Raw genomic sequence first — 25,575 nt, 5'->3', positions numbered from 1 at the left:
AAAAGAGTTTTCAAGAAATGTTTGTTTTATTTGTCGGCCTTGTCCCCTGATAGTTCCATACACGTCATCTACCTTTCCTGCAATGATTTTAACCCCTTTGAAAATAAAATCTTCTGTTTGACTATCCAACCAGGACATCACAGCCACCTTGACGTCTTCATCACTTAAAAACCGCTGTCCACGGAGAGATTTCTTGAAAAGTCGCAACAGGAAATCATCTAAGCAGTTACCGCATCTCTGCTTCATCCAAGTATACAGTGCCCTCCATACTCTTTGGGGCAAAGACCCCCTTTTTTTCTTTGATTTAGCCCTTTGCTCCACTGTTTAAAATTACAAATCAAACAATTCAGTCATCGTGATTCAAGTGCACGTTGTAGGGCTGGGCGATATGGACCAAAAATCATATATTTTAGCTGAATGGCGATATTCGATATATATCTCAATATTTTTTTCTTCCCCTAAAGTAATAACAAAAAGCTAGTTCTGAGTCAAAGCCACATGTCCCAAATGTCACACAAGGCACCTAGCATGATTTTCAGGCTGCTCTGTAATACAAGCCCTTTTACAAGTAGCAAAAATTTACACCCGGTGTTACAGACACAAATCAAATGTATGTTTTTATTATGTCATAGTAATAATAATAGCAGCTCACTACTCAAAAATGTGGAGCACCCAAACTCGAACCGGCAACCTTTTGATTGTAAGATAGCAGTTCTTACCTCTGCACCATCCAAGAAGATATATTAACTTTCTGTCGATTGACATTTCAGTTTCGGATTTTCACTCATAGACCGCAACATGTATAATGAATGATTTGTTTTTTACTTTGGTAATTTTCTTGAATAAATGCGCATGTGTTTATTTGATACCAGTAACGGGACTGCACGATAACGTGCAGTGAATACACTTGACTTGAGCATTCCTAGTTTTCCTCTTCTTTCTCTGTAGGTTTAGCATTCTTTTGCTCAGAGGTTGATGCGCTTGCTGCTTCCTGAGCAGCTCTTCTTTTCTCCATCCTAGCCGTCCGCTTCTTCTCTTCTTCCGTTGGCATCTTTTCTCGTTAAAACTGTCAGTGTTTGTGTGGCAATTACGTAGTACGTTTTCCTTAATTTTTCACTTAAGCTGGCACTTAAGTCCGTAATCTGCCTCAAGAATGATTATGCCATACGTCACTGCCGAGAGTTGATTCTACAATAAATAAAATAAAACTAAAAATAGTAATAAAAAATATCACCCTGAACGTGGACAGTAGAGGTCACGTAGTATATGTGTTCTAAATTTCAGGTGAATTGGTCAAATGGTTTGCATGATACAGGTGATTTAAAATCCTGGACAGACAAACGGACAGCCACAGTAGCATTTTATATACGAAGATTTGGATTAAAGTCTTCACACATTATACACTTCACGTCATTATTACTATAACTTGGTAAAAGTTTCTGTTTTAGTTACTGTTTAGTTATGCATTTCCTGTCATCCCATTGTTGTAGACACGGAACACACATGAAATGTATGTGTTCCAAATAATGATATAATATTTATAATAGGTGTCATTTTGCTTGACTTCTCACTCTATACAACTCTAAGCAACTGACACGCCGGTAAGCAGACTTGAGCTGAGCAAACTGTGTGGTGGTGGGGGATGTAATAGCAGGCTGCTTGCTGCTTATCGACACATTTACAAGACAAAAGACGCTGACGGAGAGGTGCGAAGAGATTTACGGTGGGATGGATTTAGTTTTTTCTTAGAACTTTAGAGAAAGTTTTTTCGTAGGCTTTGGTAATTCTAGTGTTAAGTGAAAGTCTTCAATATGCTCTTTAATCACGTGTCAATTGTTTGAGTTGTAAGCGTAGGGGATCAAGAAAAAAATATGTGTCACTGTCCCAAACTTTATGGAGGGGAATTGCAAATAATGACATTCAGTAGTAGTAGTAGAGGTGAATTTGGAAAGTCTCTTTAAGTCCTGTAAATCTGGCACATTACTTGGAATGTTCCTGTTAGTTGGACCCGTGATGTTGAATTTCTGAAAAAAAAAACAAAACAAAATTCACATATAAAGCCAGCAGTTTTTAGAATGAACACTGATATCAGCAACAAGTGGTTTGATTAAAAATGATGTTAAGTGATAGATGGATTGAAAACCAGCAGCCACAGGCCTCCCTGGCAGTAAAGGCTGAGAAGCTTTGTTCAGTGGTGTGCCATTAGTTTGCAATATGGGGGACACTCCTTGTTGTGCCATGTTTTGTAGTGGGCTATGCAAACAGCTTATTGGGACTCGCTTCTTAGTTATTTAAGCCTTTTTTTTTTTAGGTGCCATCATGCAAAGAGAGACCAGCCACACTATGTGACACTTGGTTGCTGCTTACTAAAAGGTGTTTTTTCACTGTGCCATGGAGAACTGGAAACCAAACCCCCGAGCCAAGCCATTTATCCCTAGACAACAGCGCAGCCTGTATCTGACGTGGAAGTACAAGCTGACAAACCAGAGATCCATCAGGAGGCTCTGTCAGGTAGAAGTGTTCCTCTTATCCGTCTTGTCGAGGGTTAAGTTTAGTTGGGATAAGTCGCCAGTTTCATATGCAAAATGTACATACGGTTTTGAGGCACCCTCAATTTTTTTTTTTTTTCATTCTTATAATTTTCTGGGGTTCACAATCAGGAGAAAGATGAGCTGTCCGGGATCAGGAACAAAGAGCGAGTCTGTCATGGAGCCAACTTTTATTTTCTGATGTGTGTGTAATTTTACAGTTATCGGTGTTTTTCCTACCATTAATATTACGGATGCTCTGATTAGGTTTTTTTTTTTTAGGGTCGATACCACAAAATCGATATCGTGTTACTGTATCAGCTGATTCTGGATATATATATATATATATATATATATATACACATATATATATATATATATAAATATATAAACTGCTCAAAAAAATTAAAGGAACACTTTGAAAACACATCATATCTCAATGGGAAAAAGAAATCCTCCTGGATATCTATACTGATATAGACTGGGTAATGTGTTAGGAACGAAAGGATGCCACATCGTTTGATGGAAATGAAAATGATCAACCTACAGAGCCCTGAATTCAAAGGCGCCCCAAAAATCAGAGTGAAAAAATTATGTGGCAGGCTAGTCCATTTTGCCAAAAATTTAATTGCAGCAACTCAAATTATACGCAGCACTTTGTATGGCCCCTGTGTTCTTGTATACATGCCTGACAACATCGGTGCATGCTTCTAATGAGATGACAGATGGTGTTGTGGGGGATCTCCTCCCAGATCTGGACCAGGGCATCACTGAGCTCCTGGACAGTCTGAGGTGCAACCTGGTGGCATTGGATGGACCAAAACATAATGTCCCAGAGGTGTTCTATTGGATTTAGGTCAGGAAAGTGTGGTGGCCAGTCAATGGTATCAATTCCTTCATCCTCCAGGAACTGCCTGCATACTCTCACCACATGAGGCCAGGAATTGTCGTGCACCAGGAGCCACTGTACCAGCATAGGGTCTGACAATGGGTCTAAGGATTTCATCCTGATACCTAATGGCAGCCAAGGTACCTTTGTCAAGCCTGTAGCGGTCTGTGTGACCCTCCATGGATATGCCTCCCCAGACAATCATTAACCCACCACCAAACTGCTCATGCTGAATGATGTTACAGGCAGCATAATGTTCTCCATGGCTTCTCCAGACCCTTCCTCTTCTGTCACGTGCTCAGAGTGAACCTGCTCTCATCTGTAAAAAGCACAGGGCACCAGTGGTGCATCTGCCAATTCTGGTATTCTATGGCGAATGCCATTCGAGCTGCATGCTGCTGGGCAGTGAGCTCAGGGCCCATTAGAGGACATGGGGCCCTTGGGTCACCCTCATGAAGTCTTTCTGGTTGTTTGGTCAGAGACATTCACACCAGTGGCCTGCTGGAAGTCATTTTGTAGGGCTCTGGCAGTGCTCATCCTTTTCTTCCTTGCCCAAAGGAGCAGATACTGGTCCTGCTGATGGGTCATGGACCTTCTATGGCCCTCTCCAGCTCTCCTAGAGTAACTGCTTGTCTCCTAGAATCTCCTCCATGCCCTTGAGACTGTGCAGGGAGACACAGCAAACCTTCTGGCAATGACACGTATTGATGTGCCATCCTGGAGAAGTTGGACTACCTGTGCAACCTCTGTAGGGTCCAGGTATCGCCTCATGCTACCAGTAGTGACACTGACTGTAGCCAAATGCAAAACTAGTGAAGAAACAGTCAGAAAAGATGAGGAGGGAAAAATGTCAGTGGCCTCCACCTGTTAAACCATTCCTGTTTTGGGGGTCATCTCATTGTTGCCCCTCTAGTGCATCTGTTGTTAATTTCATTAACACCACAGCAGCTGAAACTGATTAACAACCCCTCTGCTACTTAACTGACCAGATTAATATCCCAGAACTTTCATTGACTTTATGCTATACTCTGAGTAAAAAGTGTTCCTTTAATTCTTTTGAGCAGTATATATATATATATATATATATATATATATATAGAGAGAGAGAGAGATACTGTATATCGATATAGAGATGTATATAGATATAGAGATATATATTTTTTTACTTCTTTCTGTACAGTATATTTAAAAAACAAAAACTTTTACACTAAGCTCCTACATAACCAGGCGCATAGAAGCCTTATGCACTTTATTTATTAAAGTGGTAACTTTGGTATTTTTGTCTTTAAACTATAGACTGCAAGTATTATCTCTCAACTTTTATAAGCAAAATACTAGGGGGCTTTGCTTGTCAACAGCTGGGGCTGGCGATGGACACCCACAATCTCGTGCCTAAACCACTCAAAGGGCATCGGGGCACCCCTCCATTAGAGAAAGCGATTGTATTTAAAGAGCTGGTATATAGAAGAGTATGCGGGGCACGGGAGGAAGATGGTTTGGTCCTTAGTTATTATAAATAGAAAACCATGTTACTTGAGTATTGTACTACAGCGGCCTATTTTAAATACCAATGATTTGGTCCGGTTTTCGCCCCCTCCATAGTACAGAAACCACTCTTGTTAAAATTACTAACAACCTCCTTTGGCTGCTGACTCTCTGTTTTAATTACTATTCTCATCGTCCTTGATCCGAGTGCGGCTTTTCATACTATTTGTCACACCACTCTCTCCTTAATAGATTATCTTTGATTGGTATTACCCACGCTCCACTAGATTGGTTCAGATCCTACCTCTCAGGCCGCACTCAGTTTGTTTAGCTTAAAACATTCACATCCCAACCCACCGCTGTTACTTCAGGTTGGCTCTGTCCTGGAGCCTCCTCTTTTTATTATTTACCTTCTTCCCCTTGGCAATCTATCTATATATCTATATATAAAATTCTTTTCACGTTTGAAACGGAAATTACGTATGACCATAACAATCAGGTTACACAGAGAAAGTGAGACAGAAGCAGATCGAGAGAGGAGGCTCGCAGGCTCGCTGATCAACGTATACGGCAATCACAATTGACGGCCTCACAAACACCCGAACAATGTGCTGAACAGAATCGAATTCGACGGATGTAATATTCACAGGCTACCACATCACACAGGCGTCAGGGTCTGTATGTGGAGGGATTCGATTATAACATTGAAAAAGATTATTGCCTACATCCAAAAGTTGCAATAGGAGAAATGGACCTCATGAGTGAGTACTGCCAAGCACAGAGGGTTACATTTGAATCACATGGGATGTGGTGTTCAGACGGCACGGTGGAATTAACACCTTTAAGCCATCCACCTGAACCGTTGTTGTCTCTTGTTTCTGGCGCATATCCACATTCAACTCATTTTCTACAGAACATTAGGAAATACAATTCGTGTTTTCACATGACATCGTTTGGCACCACGGCTGCTAACGAGGAGTCTGGCTTTATGCTGTCATTTAAAATGTGGGGGCAAATCTATCATAGAATTGGGTCATTAATGCCGTTGCATCATGAGAGCCACAAATCTTTCCCTTTCACTCAGTGAACAAAGCCACTGAGTAATCTGCTAGTATCTTTCATAAATATGACATTCATTTTCACTGTTATGCTGATGACATCCAGCTGTACCTTGCTAGTAACCCACAGGGCTCTAGACTAACTTTTTGCACTGGTTGCACATTTTTTCTTCGGTGCACCAGTACAAAAGTTAGGTGCACCCAAATTTTCAACCGCATCACATTTAACACCTCAGTTTTACAAGTTCACTTTATTTATTTATTTTTTTTTTAATCGCTGTCCATATAGGCAATATTGACTTGTAAATGATTAACTAACAATCTGGTCAATATAAAGTTCTTTATTTGAAGGCAAGCACAATTCTACAAGAAAGGTAACTTACTGAAAAAGTGTTGGTGCTTAAAGTGCTTTACTGAGCTGAAATTTAAACTTAAAAAATCTCAAGATAAATTAACTAAAAAGAAAATCTAAATTAAGTGTTTTAAGGGCTTCAAACTGAACATCTCATGGCTCAATGTCTTATGGACTATCCTCCATTGCAGTCCCATGCCCCTCGGATGGCCAACTCCTGTAGTTTGGCCTTCTTGATCTTTGGCCTTGACTAAACCAGCTGCCAACACTCTCTCTAGCATCAAAATCTTCCATTCTTGGGCATGAGCATGCTCGACCTCAATGTGTCCAATAAGTATATTCACCCACCGGTCTTCCTCTCTGCAAGATACGACCGTACACAATGACTCATTCCTTTGTGGCGATATCTGTGTCTCCGTCGATCAGGAATGCCATGTACGCACTGTTCGCAATTTGCACAGACGTCTTTTTTTTCAATGTATCTGCGATGACTCCTATAAATTGGGCGCACGCGACATCATTGCTGTACGTCGGGTTTACGTTCAAGCCATTTTTCTTCATAAGAATTATTTCGGACTTGAATTTAGTGAAGGGAAGTTCATCTTTTGCAATATTGTAGGCAACGTTAAACTTAATTATCATCTCGGCCTCGTCTGATGATCTGTTTGCTGCTGCCTGCCGCTGAAAGGCAGCAGGAGAGGGACACTTGAGCAGTGCATTTATCGCGGCATGTAATGTGTTTTATAGATGCATTGTGCTTTTTCAGCGTTTCAATTCTAAATGTATTAGAACCAGTCACAAATGCACTACTGCCGGCCATGGTCTTCCTGCACTCTTTACAGTAAATACAGTGCATTAAATTATCGGCTTTACTGTATCTTAGCCAGGGAAACTGGTCAAGCCACTCTTTTCGAAATGTATACACTTTACCCCTTTTAATTTCAGTGGGCTCGGACTCGATCGTATGTGGCTCATTATCTAATGCCGTCTCCGGACCAGGGCTTGCTATAACTTGGGAGGTTGATGGCTCCGTGTCAGAGCATTGGTTATGATTTTCAGACGGTTTAGGCCCTAACTTAACATTCTTAACGAAAAAGCTGTCAATCGTTCTTTTCATCTTCTCTCATAATCCGCGGCTACATCCACTGTTTACCTGATGGGCTGCTCACCTCTCTCTGTCTGACTGCATCACATGCATTTTCAAACGTACACACATGTACAGGAATATCTGGACCACGGCCAATCAAAGGGGGGGCGGGATCCGCCCTTCACTATCTCTGATTGGTTTAGACCACGATATGGGCTTAATGTGTGTCTATTGTTGAACAACAGGGAGAATTTCGGAGTTTCGTTTTTTTCCCCCTCGAACGGCTTGTCGCACTGGTGCAACCTTTGATTTTTTTTTAGTCGCACCATTGAGAAATGAGAGCCCTGACCCACCTCTTCATTTTCACCACATTCGCTTATTGACTACATTGCTGAAATTAAATCCTGGTTTTCTTCAGATTTTCTTAAATTAAACTGTGACAAAACTGAGGTTCTCCTCATTGGTACACGATCATCATTATCCAAAGCCAATAATCTTTCACTTGCTATTGGTAACTCCTTTGTTTCCCCATCACCTTAGGTCAAGAGTCAGGGTGTCATCCTTGACATTACTCTATCTTTCCAATCTCACATTATTAACATCACCCGGTCTTCTTACTTCCACCTACGTAATGTTAATCTCATCCGCCCCTCCCTCACTCCTCATACCACTGCCATTCTTATTCACAGTCTTGTTACTTCTCGTCTGGACTATTGCACTTCACTCCTCTTTGGTCTCTGGATTAAATCTATCCATAAGCTTCAGTTAGTCCAGAATTCTGCTGCTCGCCTCATTACTCGAACCCCGGTCTATTCACCATATCACTCTGGTCTTGCAGCAGTTTCATTGGCTCCCGATTATGTTTCGAATTGATTTTAAAATTCTGCTTTTAACATTTAAGGCCATTCATAACCTCTGCCCCTCCATACCTGCCTGACCTTCTTCAAGTTGCCATTCCCTCCCGTAACCTTAGATCCTCTTCTTCCATCCATCTGACCGTCCCTCTCGCCCATCTAACCACCACGGGGAGCGGAGCATTTAGTTGTTCTGGAACTCGCTACCTACTGAGCTTAGAAATACCGAGTCATTCTCGACCTTCAAATGTAAACTTAAAACCCATCTGTTTAAAATGGGTTTCTTCTCTATGATTACAGTGGCTTTGTTTGTTTTAATATTTATGTTTTCTGATGTTTTTAAGTTTTCTTTATGATGTGTTTTTTATTTATTGTTTGTTTAGTGTCCTTGAGTGCTTAGAAAGGCGCCTTGTATAAATAAATGTATTATTAAAAAGCTAGATTTGCCCCTAGGGACAAATACATTTCTTTCTGTAAATAAAATTCCTACAAAATACATATTTTGTTAAACTAATAAAATATGTAGAGCAAACATTTATCCATAATGCCTATGGCATTAAAGAAAAGAAAATGCTCCTCATAATTTCAAGCTGTCCTAACAAATCACCAGAACCAAATGATATTTTTTCTCGAGTTCTTAAGGAGGTTAGTGAGTACAGATATAAACCCTTGAGGGATATTTTTAGGAAGTCATTATCCACTGGGGAAATTCAGGAGGACTGGAAAATGGCAAATATTATCCTGTTACATAAAAAGGGTGACCGGGCAGATCCAAGCAAGCTTAACATGCATCAAAGGAAAATTTAATGGAGGGAATTATTAAGGAACAACAACAGTTTATTTCTTGTATAGCCCACAAATCGCACATGGACTGACAAAATGGGCTTTATCAGGCCCTGTTTTTGACAACCTGGCTTTGACTCTTTAAGAAGACAAGAAAAAACTCCTAAAAAGTATCCTTGTAGGGGAAAAAAAATTGAAGAAATCTTGGGAAAGAGAGAGAGAGAGAGAGGCTGGGTATGCAACGGGTTTCAAAACGTGAGGTAAATACAACACATGAAACATAACACAAGTTTTCTACTTCACATGGAAAGAACAAGAATTTTGCTGAACAGTCAGCATGGCTTCAGAAGAAGGAACAAGAAACAAAAGGATATGACCAGAGTGGAGCTTATGCTATTTATCTGGACTTTCAGAAAGTGCCACCTGAGACGTTGGGCATCAAACTGAAAGATTTGGCAGTTGAGGGTGAGGTGTGCAGAGTTGGGTCAGACACAGGAAGCAGAGGGTAATGGTGTGAGGAACCTCATCAGAACTGGCTGATGTTAATAGTGGTGTCCATCAGGGGGCAGTGCTAGGAGAAGGAGGCTAGGGCTACTGATACTTTGAATCTATATATAAATGATCTGAATAAAAAATATAAATAACAAGCTGGTAAGTTTGCCGATGATACCAAGATAGGTGGATTTGCATATAATCGAGAATCAGTTCAGTCATCACAGAGGGATTTGGACAGCAGACAAGGCTTGGGCAGATTTATGGACGATTAAATTTGATGTCAGTAAATGTAAAGAATTACAATTAGGAAGCAAAAATATGGGCGGCACGGTGGCGCAGTGTTAGTGCTGCTGCCTCGCAGTTAGGAGACCCAGGTTCGCTTCCCGGGTCCTCCCTGCGTGGAGTTTGCATGTTCTCCCCGTGTCTGTGTGGGTTCCCTCCGGGCCCTCCGGTTTCCACCCACAATCCAAAGACATGCAGGTTAGATGGATTGGCGATTCTAAATTGGCCCTAGTGTGTGCTTGTTGTGATTGTGTGTGTCCTGTGGTGGGTTGGCACCCTGCCCGGTATTGGTTCCTGCCTTGTGCCCTGTGTTCGGATTCAGCGGGTTGGAAAATGGATGGATGGATATTTTAAGTGTCATTTTCAGTCAATTGCATATCTCTAGAACGTAAAGAGCATGTCCTTGTGCCAGTTTGTCAATAAAGGTACTTCCTGTTCAGCTTTGCAGTTCAGAAAAAAACGGTCCAAATCAGAAATCAACCATTTGAGCTGTCACCCTACACTTGTACAGTATGTATAAGAATATAGTAAATAGTAAAAATATGAAGTTTGAGAAGGATTTAGGAGTCAACTTAACTAGTCCAGACAGTGTTCAGAGGCCATTAAAAAGAATAACAGAATGTCAGGTTATGTAGCGCCTTGATGTGTGGAGTACAAGTCACAGGAGGTTCTGCTCAAGCTTTATAACACACTGGTTTGGTCTCCAGGCTACAAAATGGACATAACAGCACAAGAAAAGGTCCAGAGAAAAGTGAGTAGGCTGATTCAGGGCTACACGGGATGAGTTATGAGGAAAGATTTTAAAGAGCTGAGCCTTTACAGTTTAAGCAAAAGAGGTGACCTGAGTGAAGTGTTTATATTTATGATAGGAATTAGTATGGTGGATCGAGACTGTGACTTTAGTGGCTTGTTCTCATCTAGACTGTTCTACTTTTCTTCATCTATATTTCCATCTTCACTTATGATTACTCCCAGGATTACTCCTCATACACAGACATATTGTATCTCTTTGTACCCACATTTGCAGTTTCTCTTCTTGTTCTTTCCTTGCTATTGCATTTAACTAATAACCCATTGGACAATTTAACATTAACAGTTTTTAAATTGTTTCCTGCAAAATGAAGGTTTTTCTCCTACTCTATATATACAGAATACAGTAGTACATGCAGACTATAATATTTCAAGGTAGTTCTGTTAATTGAAATTCAAAATCGTCATTATACCATCAAAGGCAATAACTGTCAATTATTACTTTGGGATAAGGGAAACGCTATGACCACTTGAAGACCAGTTTGGAGAGACTAAGGTGGAGTTTCTTTTCACAGCCCCTCCTTTGCTACTCAGGAAATCAGACCACCCAGGCCCACTGGTGAAAGTTCAGCCTGAAAACAGGATCTGGTCTGACACGGACTGGAGACTCTCAGATAATAAGATGCAGAAACTGCCTTATAAAAAATGTGACCGGCAGATTAAATAATGGAGTGAACACCAGAAAGGCAACGGCACAATTTCGGCCACCTTCTTGCACAGGAATCTCAACGTTGGGGGTTTTAGAAGCTTCCCCTAATAAGACCCGAACGGAGCGATTTTTTCAACTTCTAGTTAGTAAACAGCTTGAAAAACTCAAACTAAGTAGATTTTCAGTTTCCTGTGTGAGGAAAAACTGAACTGCTTTATTACTCTATTATATCTCTCTAATATTAAAAAAAAAAAAATTTGGAAGTATACGAGACGTGATTTTCTCAGAGACTTTCACGTCCCACGAGATGAGAGATTTAACCACGCCCAGGGGCGGAAATAAAAGACAAAGAGTAGACATAGCAGCACTAGAAAAAGTCCAAAGAAGATCAATTAGACCTGCAGGGGATGAATTATGAAGAAAGTTTAAAAGTGCTGAACCATTTTAGTTTAAGCAAAAGAAGATTTAAAAGGTGACATGATTGAAGTGAATTGTGAGACTGTGACTTTAAAATGAGTTCATCAAGAACTCGGGGGCACAGTTGGTACGGGTAAATTATACACAAACATTAGGAACTGCAGACACATTGAATAAGAGCCCGAGTAGAGTGGTAGAGAGTAGAACTTTAGGGACCTCCTAAACGAGACTTGATGTTATTTTTGTGGGAATTAAGTAGAGAGGACTAGTAAGCTTTGTTGGGCTGAGTGGCCTGTTCTTGTTCAAGAAGATAGAAAGCTAACACGTTTAATGAGTTTACAGGTAATACAGACACATTTTGCTGTTAAGCTAGCAAGCCTGTTGTTTACTAAGCAGCAATTTTTAATTCTTTATCTTTTCTTTTGGAAATGTAAGCTGCTGTACTTAACACAAGCTCACTCACCGTCCAAACTCGGATAAGTAGTTTTCGTTTTAATTAAAGGACGCAATAAAAAGGTCTAAATTTATTAAAGTAGCCTTGAATAGAGAAAGCACAGTTCAAGAGTTTGAGCGGAGAGACAGCATTGTACAACTCTAGTCACTATTGGCTCATATATCTCTATTACAAAAAAAAAAAAAAAAACTATGGACAAGATGTGATCTTTTGAAAAGAGACGGGGACACTTTCACGGCCTGCGAGAAGGTCAAGTCACGTCATACTTACAACCTTTGGAAGCAAGTCCTGTGATACAAATGCAGAGCAGGTAAGAGATAGTGGAAGTAGGAAAATTCAAAAGTTTTTAAAAAAAAAAAAAAAGGAGAATAAAGATCGCACTAGTGCAAGCAAACTGAAAATATTACTTGGTGAAATAATGGAACAGCGAAAAGAGATGGAATAGTGTTTGAGTATGTCTTGGGGAGAAGAGAGACGAAATGCAGCAGCAGCAAGCCAGCAGCTGATCAAGCAAAGAGGTAAAAAAACAAAAAAAAACAAACTGTTATTTGTTTCCCATTGTATCACCGTTTAAGAGGGGGTTTCGGAGGAGCGACTGTGTCTCCTTGGGGGTACGTTCAGCCCCACTCTTCATAATGGCATGTACCACTCTCGGGGGGCGGAAGGGGTAGGTAGGCAAGCAAAGTGCAGATCATGCAGCACGGCAGCAGCGGCAAGCCAGCAGCTGATCGAGCAAAACAAAAACTGTATTTGTTTTCCCCTTGTATCACCATTGGGGTGCGTTCAGCCACCCTCTTCACAATGGTGTGTAGTGCTGGTCCGGGGAAGGGGTCAGTGAGTGAAGCAAGCAGAGGGCAAAGCCCCCTAGTTATATCATAAAACATTTTTCCATTCATTCTGCAGGAAAACACAAAATACATTTTTTATGTCCATCACTACAAACTAATTGGGGTCAGACACATATACGAAAACATAATTTGTGGGTGGAGTATTCCTTTAATGCTTCACACCATAAAACACTGGAATAGCTTGTGTTGCCTTATTGACTGATAGGTCGTCACATGAAGCTTTTGCATTGTTGCTTAAATGTGGCTCCTGGGTGAATGGCCTCCTCTAACTTATAAATCATTTCATATTGTTATTCTTCTTCAGACAGGTGCCGTGCTCTTTTTGTTGGTGACTGTGATTGTGAACATTAAGCTCATCTTAGACACCAGAAGAGCGGTAATTGAGGAAGAGGATGTGCAGGAATATGGTAAGTAAAGATGACGGCTATGATGTCTTGCACTGTGCTGGACGGCTGTTTCTTAACTTGCCACTGATTTTCTTAGTCATAAACCTTTGACTTGAATTCCATTTTTATCACTCTTGTGTTGGGTTAATAGGCAGGGATTTATATTCTTTCTAAATAGTTACTCAGGCCTGCAGAGAGAATGAGATGCATGCCGCCAACTTCTCCTATAAGGTCAAGTAATCTGTGAGATGGCAAATTAAAATCTTTTATTTTGCAGAGTATGTTCGTGAAAGTAACGTTAAAGTTCTTGAAAGTTCACACAAACATTAGGAAGTTTTTCTTCACACGGAGAACCAAGCACGCATGGAATATGAGACCAAGTAGAGTGGTGGACAGCGGGGCTTTAGGGACCTTCAAAAGTTGACTTGATGTTATTTTTAGAGGCGTTAAGTGAATAAGACTGGTGAGCTTTGTTGGGCTGAATGACTTCCGGTCAGGTTAGATTGGGGAGCATGTGCTGGTACAGCACGTTGCCACACCCACAACATGATAAGACACCTCTGGATCCCTAACCCTAACCCTCTAACCCACCCAGGCAAACATGTTGTCCAGTCCCCCTCCACCCACTGGAAATGTCCGTCTATCTGCCGGACTTCATCTCAGGTCACTGAATAGCAACCATCTAGTAAGACAAGAAGCACTAGGACTATAAAGACTTAGATATTTGTCCTCTTCCAAAGATATTGAGAACACCACACACCCCTTTCCAGTGACCTCATGACCCAAAAATGCTTTCCCAGTTTGTCTACCGACTTCATAGGAAGAGTCACCAGAGACATGAATGTCACTGCCGAAGCAAGTAAATCTCTCTTAAGACTCCTTGCTCAGTCTCTCGAGTGCCCCAATCAGAGCCTACATTGACTCTGTGAAGATCACAGCATCATCGAGAAAGTCAAGATAAGTGAATCTCTCTTCACCAACAGATACCCCATGACCAAAACACCCAGTATGAGTAGAAGCAGAAGGAGCAGAGCACACCCCTGACGAACCCCATAATTGGCTGGGGAAAACCGCAAAGGTTCTGCCTCCACTCTGCACAGTATTCACAGTACCAATGTACAGGCCGACCATAATGTCCAGCAAGTTCGGGGGGATCCCGTAAAGTCTCAGGATGATGAAGAAGCACGAAGTGCTCTAAAATGTCCTGGTAGATGGCTGTGCTGACTTTGGATTTGATAAAACACAGTGGACCTTGAAATCTGGAGAGATTCTGTATGACATATATAATCCCTTGTCCTGTGTTCTCCAGCCTCATTTAGCATTAGAGGAGAAGACAACAAAAGTCAGGTACAGAAAGTGGTAATTATTGTGGCACACACATATATCAGAAAAATATTTTAAAGTTTATTTTTTGACCTTTTAATTTTTTCTTTACTTAATTTAAAGTTTTTTTTTGGTGGGTATTTTGAAAAGGATTAAAAAGAAAATTGTCAAGGCCAATTTTGCTGTTATTTACCTAGCGTGCAGAAACCTACCACTGTAGACAATTTCTTATGTTAATGAAAAGGCACAGAATACCAATGAGCTGTACCAGTAATGCTCTCTGTTCTGGAAATGCATTTTTTTTGCCTTGTTACTGGTTGTCTTTTAGTCATTCAATCTTCATTCAATACAGAGCAAAGTGTGAGTACCGCCACACGTATAAGAGAAGAAATCAAGGCCTGCATTGAAAGAGCACAGGCCGATTGGAGACTTGGCTACGCCATTCAGATGTGTCTTGTGTTGTAACCGTGTAAAGTAGATTCTCTTTGAGGGCCAAAAAACTTCTGAAAAGCACACAATGCACTGGTTTCACACATAAATCAATATTAAACGTCTGTTGCTGCATGCTGTGGCTGCTGTTGGTACCTGTTCGGCATCTCTGACAGCAGTGGCTGCGCAGGGTCGATGACCAGCAGGAATGCACTGCAGGCTGGCTACCTGTCTGTCTTTGCACAGCAGGTGGGAGACGGCATTCACAGTGTGGCGCAGTAAGTATGGTTTGTACCTCTTGTCATCATAAGTGGTGGTCCTCCTAGGCGAACGCTGCTTTAGGTGTATTTGCTACACGAACGTTTTCAGCACCACAATTAGTTGGGGACCGATAGGCTGATGCCGGTACCTCACTTTCGTTTTCCATCTCCAGATCACTTGCATCAAACTCAGAGTCCGAAAAGTCAGAGTACAATTCAGCGATAATATGTAAAACGTCCACGGAGTATTTTGCTTTGCACATTTGCTTTGTCTCGCCAGATGTCGCTGCTATTTTAGAGGTTGTTTGCTCTTCACTACTCCTGCACATGCAGGGAATCGAGGTCAAATCAACAAAGCTACGTAAATTTCCTTCAAGCAAAGAGAGTCGAACTAAAACATAAGGGCGAGTTTTGTCACAGTTTACAGCCGATTACCATCCTCTACCCCTGAATTTCAACAAGAGCCAACATCAGCTCTGAAAGAGTTAATATGGTTATGACTGGCATCATTATTATTATTTTCTATGCTGATTTGTTAATTTTCAAACTAAGATGATTCACATTCCTGTTTGGGTTAACAGATGAAGCTTTGCCAAACATGGAAACTCCACGGAGACCAGCCAGTGGAAGGAGGGTCCTGGACATCGAGGTTTATTCCAGTCGGTCCAAAGTGTACGTTGCAGTGGATGGGACAACAGTGAGTGGCCCTCTCTTTCCGATCTTGACTTTGTAAAGTTTGAATCTGCGCCATTTTAGAGGGTTAGACAGATAAAAAACTTTCATAAACCTAAAGGAGATGGCAGGGTTATAGCAGCTGACAGAAAAGACACAGATATACATATAGCAAAGACTTAACGAGGGACGTTCATAAAGTTTCCGCACTTGTATATTTTCGTTGGTCGTTGAAGGCGGGTAGAGTTGTAGTTGGGCATTAAAAAGTTGGTACGACGCTGGGAAAATTTCATCGCAAAGGAAGGTGCCTATGTGGAAAAGTGATGTCAAGTGTTTTTGAAATTCTTAATAAATGGAGGTAAAAAAAAAAAAAAGTACGGAAACTTTTTGAACGTCCCTCATATAATCTAAATATATAAAATTCTTTTTGTGTTTGAAATGGAAATTACGTATGACCACATGCACTCGCATTTGAAACAGAAATTACATATGACCACAGAACATATTATAATACACTACAGGCGTATGACCGGAATCTAAAAATATAAAATTGTTTTTGCATATGACTGGAAACAGCGTAACTAGCGCTTACATTTTATATGAAAAAGGTGTAGGTACCAGGAACTAATCACTTTGTTTGTGGACGCCATTTTTATATTGTCTTTATGAATTGTTATTATTTGTGTGAGATTTATTTTACTGATATTGAAAAGAAGTAAACATCTATTTGGTAAGTAATTATTTAAGAAAACTTTGATATTTTAATAAATGTGTATGTATCCATGATACGTTATTATTTGTACTACTGACCACAGAACATATTATAATACACTAGGTGCGTATCACCGGAATCTAAATATATAAAATTCTTTTTGCGTATGACCGGAAACAGCATATCTTGACAAGTGCTGGTCGACGTAATAGTGTCTTCATACCACGTATCCCGCTCATCCCTGGTGACATGCCATTTGACTTCAAAAAGCTACAATTTCCGGTCCGCCTTGCATTTGCAATTACAATAAACAGAGCACACGGCCAATCACTTAAAGTTGTAGGAATCAATTTAGAAAATCCATGCTTCTACCACGGTCAGTTATATGTAGTGTGTTCTCGGTGGATACACCAAAAAATTTATACACCTAATTGGCAAATAAAAAATGTAGTTTACCCGAAAGCACTGCAGTAGTACTCAATGTATCTTTACTTCTTAAATGTTAATGTTTTACTGTTTAATAATGTATACGCTTCTTATATGTTGTTCAAATTCTCTTATTAAAATGTTTTACTGTTTAATAATTTATATTTATATGCAATGTGCTTCTTATATATTCATATTCTCATATGATAATGATGTTAATAATGTTGTTTATATTGATTTCTATGTTATTGTAAATGCTCATTATTTGTTGAAAAATAAAATTGGTAATTAACAAACTTATTTTATTAATACTGCCTTTTATTTTTTTCCCTTGCACTCAGTGAGCGAAGCCACTGGGTAATCGGCTAGTAATCTTATAAGTTACAATCAGGGCCGTCTTAACAGCATTATAGGCCCCTGGGCAAAGCAGTGCACTGGGGCCCTTACCTACACAACCACTCACAGGAATAAAAATGTAAATGATCGATAAACTGAAAGATATATTTATTGTATTGGTACTTCCAACAAAATCAGTGTTTAAACATTAAAAAATATTCTGTACAGCAAAAATTAATCATCACAAACATTTGAACAATATAACATGAACCTTGAAAAACATAAACCATACAGCATACTGTAAACCATACAGCATGGGGCCCCTGGGCAACTGCCCAGCGTGCATATGCGTTAAGACAGCCAAGGTTACAGTTTGACTGAACAAGATATCGTTATTAAGATGTCTGCTAGGCCAGCTCAGTACCATTCAGCAAATGGAGAGCTAGACCGCTTTGGGCGAGGGATGACTCATTATACAGCCTGATTGCTGAGGGTAGAACCAACCTCGCATGGCGCTGCTTGGAGCAACACAGTTGTCTCAAGTCACTAAATGCACTGCTCTGTTTAGTCAAAACCCCACACAAGGGCCGAGTATCATTGTCCAGGAAAGTCAGTGGCTTTCTGAGTGACCTCTGTTGTACCACTTAACGCCAGTGAGCCCAGGCTGACTCCCAAGATTGAACCAGTTTATTTAGTCTGTTGGCATCACTTGCACTAATGCCATTCCCCCAGCACGCTACTGCTTAGAAAAATATGCTGGGCGCTACAGACCAGATAGAAGATGTGCACAAGTGGCCTGCACCCACTAAACAACCTCAAACACCTCAGGACACTCTGATCCTTTTGCAAATAGGCTCAATGTTGGTACACCCCTCATCAAGCATGCCATTCAGATGCATCTCGACTTATTTGTATGTCCACACAACCTTTACATCTTCACCATTAATGAGAACATGGTGTAGTGTGGGCTTGACCTTCCTAAAGTCTATGATAAACTTCTTTTTCTTTAAGATGTTGAGGTACAGGAGGTTCCATTTGCACCATTCACCAAAGTCATCCACTAGTGTCCCCTATTCATTGTCCTGCCCACTGCTGATATGCCCACCTATGACTGTGTTGTCCGTACATTTCTGCAGATGACGTAACTCAGTATTGTATGTAAACCTATTAGTTGTTCCCTGAAGAAGGCCCAGTTTTTGCTAACCTTAAATTTAAATCTCTGGCAGTTTGCTCCTTACCTTATCACTATTTTAGGTCATTCATTGCATTTCAACCGATACAATTTGAAGAAAAAACTGGAAAAAACAGAGGTGTTCTAAAACCTTTGACTGATAGTGTACATAGGTAACCTAAGGCAATTAAATGGACTACCTGCACAGACTTGAAAGAAAGTTACACTTTTATTCATACTGTTTTGTCTTGGTAGAGTTCTGTATTACTTTGCTTTCCCCTTTTATATCATTCACTAGCTGTTCCCCGCAATTCTGCCCACGTAGTAGTGAAACAGGAAAAACTTTAAAAATCAATAAACAAATTGGCACGGCTAGCTAAGCGGAGGCAAGTTGCGCTCCAAAACACAGAGGTAGACTGCCTCCCCACTCCTGACATCACGCTTCCCCTTCTCCTCTGCCCACAGCCTCTGTTTCGGATTAGCGTGAATATATCGTTCCTGCAAGAGAGCTATGATACTTAGTGAGGTGAAAGAAGTCGCAAAATCAACCGGAATGTTGAAGCGAATTATAGGAAAAAACCAGATCTAAATCCATTAAGTAGTTCTCTAAGCGGAGATAAGGTTACACGCTCCGGGGCTAGCGCGTGATTGAGGAAGGCCCTGCACCCTCACATTGGCCCACTGCGTCTCTCTCTCAGATTCGTGCAAATAAATTGGTACCGTGAGCGAACTATGATATTTAGCGCGATGAGAGAAGTCGCAAAATCAATCGGAATGTTCAAGCAAATTCTAGAAAAAAAAACAATCTAAATTTGTTAAGTTGTTCTCTTGTTTGTCAGCTAAGCGGAGGTAAGGTTACACACCCAGAGACTGGCACATGAGTAAGGAGGGCCCCGCCCCCCTCACATTGGCCCGCTGCGTCTCTCTCGGATTCGTGCTAATAAATTGGTACTGCAAGCAAACTTTGATGTTTAGTGCGATGAGAGAAGTCGCAAAATCAATCGGAATGTTCAAGCAAATTCTAGATAAAAACCCAATCTAAATCCATTAAGTAGTTCTCTCGTGAAAAGAGGACAGACAGACAGACGTTTGATTTTATATAAAGACTAGCCATCCCCCGTGGCTCTGCCTGCTTAGTAGTGAAACAGGACAGTGAGGAGGGGCCCTGCCTGGCTCCCTACTCCTGACGTCATGCTTTCCCCTCCCCTTGACCTGCAGCCTCTGTCTCGAATTAGTGTGAATATATCACTCCTGCCAGTGAACTATGATTCTTAGCGCGATGAGAGAAGTTGCAAAATCAACCGGAATGTTCAAGAAAATTCTAGAAAAAAACCCAATTTAAATTCGTTAAGTTGTTCTCTCGTGAAAAGCAGACAGATGTTGGATTTTATATGCGTAGGTAGAGATATGTACAGTGGGTACGAAAAGTATTCAGACCCCCTTCAATTTTTCACTCTTAGTTATATTGTAGCCATTTGCTAAAATCATTTAAATTATTTTTTTTCCTAATTAATGTACACACAGCACCCCATATTAACAGACAAAAAAAAGAATTTTTGAAATTGTTGCAGATTAAAAAAGAAAAACTGAAATATCACCTGGTCCTAAGTATTCAGACCCTTTGCTCAGTATTTAGTAGAAGCACCCTTTTGAGCTCATACAGCCATGAGTCTTCTTGGGAATGATGCAACAAGTTTTTCACACCTGGATTTGGGGATCCTCTGCCATTCCTCCTTGCAGATCCTCTCCAGTTCTATCAGGTTGGATGGTAAACGTTGGTGGACAGCCATTTTTAGGTCTCTCCAGAGATGCTTAATTGGGTTTACGTCAGGGCTCTGGCTGGGCCATTCAAGAACAGTCACAGAGTTGTTGTGAAGCCACTCCTTCGTTATTTTAGCTGTGTGCTTAGGGTCATTGTCATTGTTGGAAGGTTAACCTTCGGCCCAGTCTAAAGTTCTTAGCACTCTGGAGAAGGTTTTTGTCCAGGATATCCCTGTACTTGGCCGCATTCATCTTTCCCTCGATTGCAACCAGTCGTCCTGTCCCTGCAGCTGAAAAACACCTCCACAGCATGATGCTGCCACCGCCCTGCTTCACTGTGGGGACTGTATTGGACAAGTGATGAGCAGTGCCTGGTTGTCTTCACACACTGAGGAGAGGCAAGACACATGACAGCCCGCATGGAGTTTGCTAAAAGACACCTGAAGGACTCTGAGATGGTGAGAAATAAGATACTCTGGTCTGATGAGACCAAGATAGAACATTTTGGCCTTAATTCTAAGAGGTATGACAACCAGGCACTGCTCATCACTTGTCCAATACAGTCCCCACAGTGAAGCATGGTGGTGGTAGCATCATGCTGTGGTGGTGTTTTTCAGCTGCAGGGACAGAACAACAAAACAATTTCAATGATTTTAGCAAATGGCTGCAATATAACAAAGAGTGAAAAATTGAAGGGGGTCTGAATACTTTCCGTACCCACTGTAGCCTTTTCTCAGAGTACCTCAGATCTCACAGACTTATCTTTTTTTATAAGGTATTGTACTCCATAACTTCTCCCCACCTTCCCTTCTACATTTATAACCTCAGGCAATTAGGTGTAGTAAAAGACAAGCAGGCATTAAATTACACTTTAAATAATGTGTTATTGATAATATTCATAAATATCAACAAGCAAAGTACAAATGAATATTGGCAACCATACAAACTGATAAATGCAGATGTGTCATTTCAGGCGGCACACAAACTTGTTTGTTACTTAAAATGTCTCTAGTTAAGGCAACATTTTTGGTCAGCTTTCTTCAGAACAGGCCGCATGCCTGTCTCAATATGGCCGCCGAGTTGTGATTCTCAATGTGATCATTTTCATGGAACTGGTGTGTGAGATGTTCCTTCATCAGATATGGAGGAATATTTCGGACAAAATGAAATAAATAAATAAATGCGTAAATAAATAAAAGTACTGTGAAATGTGAGCATAAATAAATAAATGTGTCATGAAATGAGAGCCTTAATAAATAAATATGTCATGAAATGAGAGCATAAATAAATAAATGTGTCACGAAATATGTTTTTCGTTGCTTATTTATTTATTTCATTTTGTCCGTAACATTCCTGCAAACCGTCATGAAATACGGCTTGAAATAAAACTGTCACTTTCACTCGTCAAAGTTGAGAGGGTGGGCTCTAACACGCCCTCTAGTTACTGATTGGTGAATCGATAGCACAAGAATTAATTAGAAAAATGCTTACTACTGCCGATGAAATGGATTCTGCCGAAGATATTACGTATTTCAGAGAGAGAATTGAAGATTTATCGGAAGAAATTACAATGTTGGCGGGCCTTTTAGACTCCGATATAGATGGAACTGTTTTTGAAATTATCGAAGAACAGGTGGAACGGACTCGACTACACTCCAGTTCAGGTGACAAAGTTCCCTGCTCTGGACGTCCAATCTTTGACATTCCAGCTGAGTCAATAGAACACCTTCTGTTATGTGGTTTTAAAGTACAACAGATAGCAGATCTATTCACAAGACGATCACAAGGCGAATGAGCCAGTTTGATATACGGTAAGCTGCACCGGCTCTATTAGTTTAGGTACTTTGACATGGAACTAATATTTTGAACTGAACAACTTTACCAATGATCAAAGCTGTACAGTTGTTTGAAAAAGTAGCTGCGAATATGCAACTGACTTTATACTCGTAAAACAAGGGTCAAATACTCAGTTCTAAAAGGGCCGCCAACATTGTAATTTCTTCCGATAAATCTTCAATTCTCTCTCTGAAATAACGTAATATCTTCGGCAGAATCCATTTCATCGCAGTAGTAAGCATTTTTCTAATTAATTTTGTGCTATCGATTCACCAATCAGTAACTAGAGGGCGTGTTAGAGCCCACCCTCTCAACTTTGACGAGTGAAAGTGACAGTTTTATTTCAAGCCGTATTTCATGACGGTTTGCAGGAATGTTACGGACAAAATGAAATAAATAAATAAGCAACGAAAAACATATTTCGTGACACATTTATTTATTTATGCTCTCATTTCATGACATATTTATTTATTAAGGCTCTCATTTCATGACACATTTATTTATTTATGCTCACATTTCACAGTACTTTTATTTATTTACGCATTTATTTATTTTTTTCATTTTGTCCGAAATATTCCTCCATAATCAGAAGGTGTGACAGAGAATAGGGAGGGGTAAAGCAAGCAAATTTATAGATTCTCTATTCAGACCCTTCAGCCAATAGGGTGTCGTGGTATTTGATGGCTTCTGATTTAAAAACCAAACAGGCAACTTCAGAACAACAGAATCCTGGTGCAACACAATGGTCTCACACCTGCCCCAATACCATTTGTTAAGGTGATGCTTGCCAGCTAGTTAATTTGGCTTTCCTGTGGGGGTTGATTGAGAGAGTCTTGCAGAGAATCACTTGCCAGACTGTATTTAGATGCTTCCCCTGTTCCCCGTCATAAAATTACAAAGACTCAGTCCTAATTGGGGGCATCAAACCATTGTTGTTCTTATCAATGATATAACACTAATATTACATTTGCTTTGTCTTAGTTATACATAAAGACATAAAAAATATTTATCAACTTTATATACAAAATTTCACACTACAACAATACATACTGAAGATTAACGTAAGATTTCCAATTTTGCCCAAATATGTAAGCAATGTAAAGTGAGTGATACACCCTGATTAATACGCAGTTTATATTGTCTGCTTATGCAACCAGGTGGCTCTCTGTCTTAGCGTGTTGAATGGTCTCTGCTCTGATGTGGTCAGGCTTGTCCCTGACATGGAATGGCAAAAACAGACATCCTGGCCATCTGCATAGAGCAGCAGGGACCACTTCTTTGTTAATGAGGGCTTGTTTTCTCTTGTTCTTCAGCCAGGGCTTCCTTTCCACTCTTCCATGAAGGCCTATTTTTTTTTTTTTTTTTTTTTTTTTAAGGCCTTGGAGATTGTTGAGCTGTGAATGGCCCTCCAGCTACAATCATTGACTTCAGAATGATAATTGTTGTCCCAGTAGTCTCCCTGTCAAGGGCCTGACTTTGGCAATATGGCTGTAGTTGACTATTTTTTTCCACTTCCGAATGATGAAGTGCAATGCGTTTTCACGTATGCTCTGTGTATTTGAGGTGGTCTTGTACCCTTCCCCTAAATCCGTACTTCTCTCTAATCCACCCCTGACTTGTCTTCAGTGCTCTTATGTCTTCGTTTCAGTTTGCTCTCCTTTATATTGTTGAACCTTCGTGAAATAGGAGGGGATTTAAGAACTAATTGGTCAGGTGATACACTGCACCTGAGCAGAGGCAGCATACTATTTACAGTGGATCCTCGGGTCACGACCGTAATTCGTTCCAAAACTCTGGTCATGACCTGAACTAATTTCCTCCCTAGGATTGTATGTAAATACAATAAATCTGTTATAGACCGTATGAACTGTATGTAAATATATATTTTTTAAAGATTTTTAAGAACAAAAATAGTTAATTATATCATAGAATGCACAATGTAATAGTAAACTAAATGTAAAAACATTGAATAACACTGAAAAAACCTTGAACAGAGAAAACTAACATTGCAGGAGTTCACACTGCAGCCTTAGGAACCGCTCGCTGTAAACACTTTGTTTTAATGAGTTTTAAGCACGGGGAAAAAAATAAAAATTTGAAAAATCCTTAATTTATATAAAACCTAACCATAAACAACCAAGAAAACTAACATTGCAAGAGTTCACGCTACAGCCTTACAAACCGCTGTGAAAAACCTTGAGCAACCAAGAAAACTAACCTTGCAGCAAATTGCCATGAAGCTTTCTGGCTTTTTCACATAACATTGCCTCGCTTACGTTGTCCCCTGCAAGGTGCTTCTCATTCAGCCACACTAGGAACAGTTTTTCCACCTCTTTCAGCACTTGAGGCCTCTGCTTGGTTAACACTGGAACTCCTTTTGCATCATCAGCTTCTTTAATGGCCTCTTTCTGCTTTGGAATAGTCGAAATCGTAGATTTTGACTACTTGTTCTCGGCGGCAAGATCGGTAACACGAACGCCACGCTCATACCTTTCAATAATTTCTTTCTTTAATTCAATTTCAGTTTTCTTCGAATCTTTGTTCTCACCAACACTACCACTCTTCACTTGCTTAGATGCCATGGTTAACTGCAAAATTAATGCAAAACCACACGAAACAGAGCACAAAACGTTCACAGCAAGTACACGCACGTCTGACCGAGAACAATGTACAAGGAGAGACTGAACACGTGCGATAATCATTGGCACGTATGAACTGGAAGGGAAACTGGCTTGTTCATCACCCAAGTGTGTGGTCGTGAACAGATGCAAAAGTTTGGCGCACTTTTTGGTCGTAACCTGATTTGTTTATGTTTCCGAGATGTTCGTGAACCAAGGTTCCGCTGTATCTATTTATTTATAAAGCACTTTAAAAACAACATCAAGGCTGAACAAAGTACTTTACAATAAAACCCAACATATAAGACACACAATAAGCAAAGAGTAAAAGAAACAGAAACACATAAGAGCTGAAGAAATTCATAATAAAAAAGTACATAGCTAGTCAACATCTCATACTGGGTCAAAGGCCAAGGAGTAAAAGTGTGTTTTTAAATAACATTTAAAGACCGCTAACCTGCAATGGCAAATCGTTCCAGAGTTTTGGAGCTGCAAGTGAAAAGGCCGATTGCTTCTAAGTTTGCATCGTGTCTTAGGAACAAATAAAAAGCTTCTGGTCCACTGACCTGAGAGGGCGAGATGGTACATAGGGGATGCAGCAGTCTCGACAAATAAAATGGGGCACAACCATTAAAAGATTTAAAAAGAAATACA

At 40.3% G+C, this 25,575-nt stretch overlaps 1 protein-coding gene across 2 annotated transcripts in view; it reads left to right on the top strand.

Annotated features, from left to right (window-relative positions):
- Positions 1-25,575, top strand: part of pomgnt1 (protein O-linked mannose N-acetylglucosaminyltransferase 1 (beta 1,2-)) — a 123,789-nt gene that overhangs the window by 10,342 nt on the left and 87,872 nt on the right. Inside the window, exons 2-4 of one of the 2 annotated variants that reach the window (XM_039734806.1) lie at positions 2,312-2,511; positions 13,296-13,398; positions 15,971-16,086. In XM_039734806.1, the coding sequence (XP_039590740.1) occupies positions 2,392-2,511; positions 13,296-13,398; positions 15,971-16,086 (339 nt within the window). In that variant the 5' untranslated portion in view covers positions 2,312-2,391. The remainder of the gene's footprint in view (positions 1-2,311; positions 2,512-13,295; positions 13,399-15,970; positions 16,087-25,575) is intronic. The other variant, XM_039734807.1, reaches the window with a different exon arrangement.

The sequence above is a fragment of the Polypterus senegalus genome, chromosome 14 (assembly GCF_016835505.1).
Source record: "Polypterus senegalus isolate Bchr_013 chromosome 14, ASM1683550v1, whole genome shotgun sequence".
Lineage (NCBI taxonomy): Eukaryota > Metazoa > Chordata > Cladistia > Polypteriformes > Polypteridae > Polypterus > Polypterus senegalus.
The sequence above is the reverse complement of the archived record's forward strand: the minus strand, read 5'-3'. Positions and strand labels throughout refer to the sequence as shown.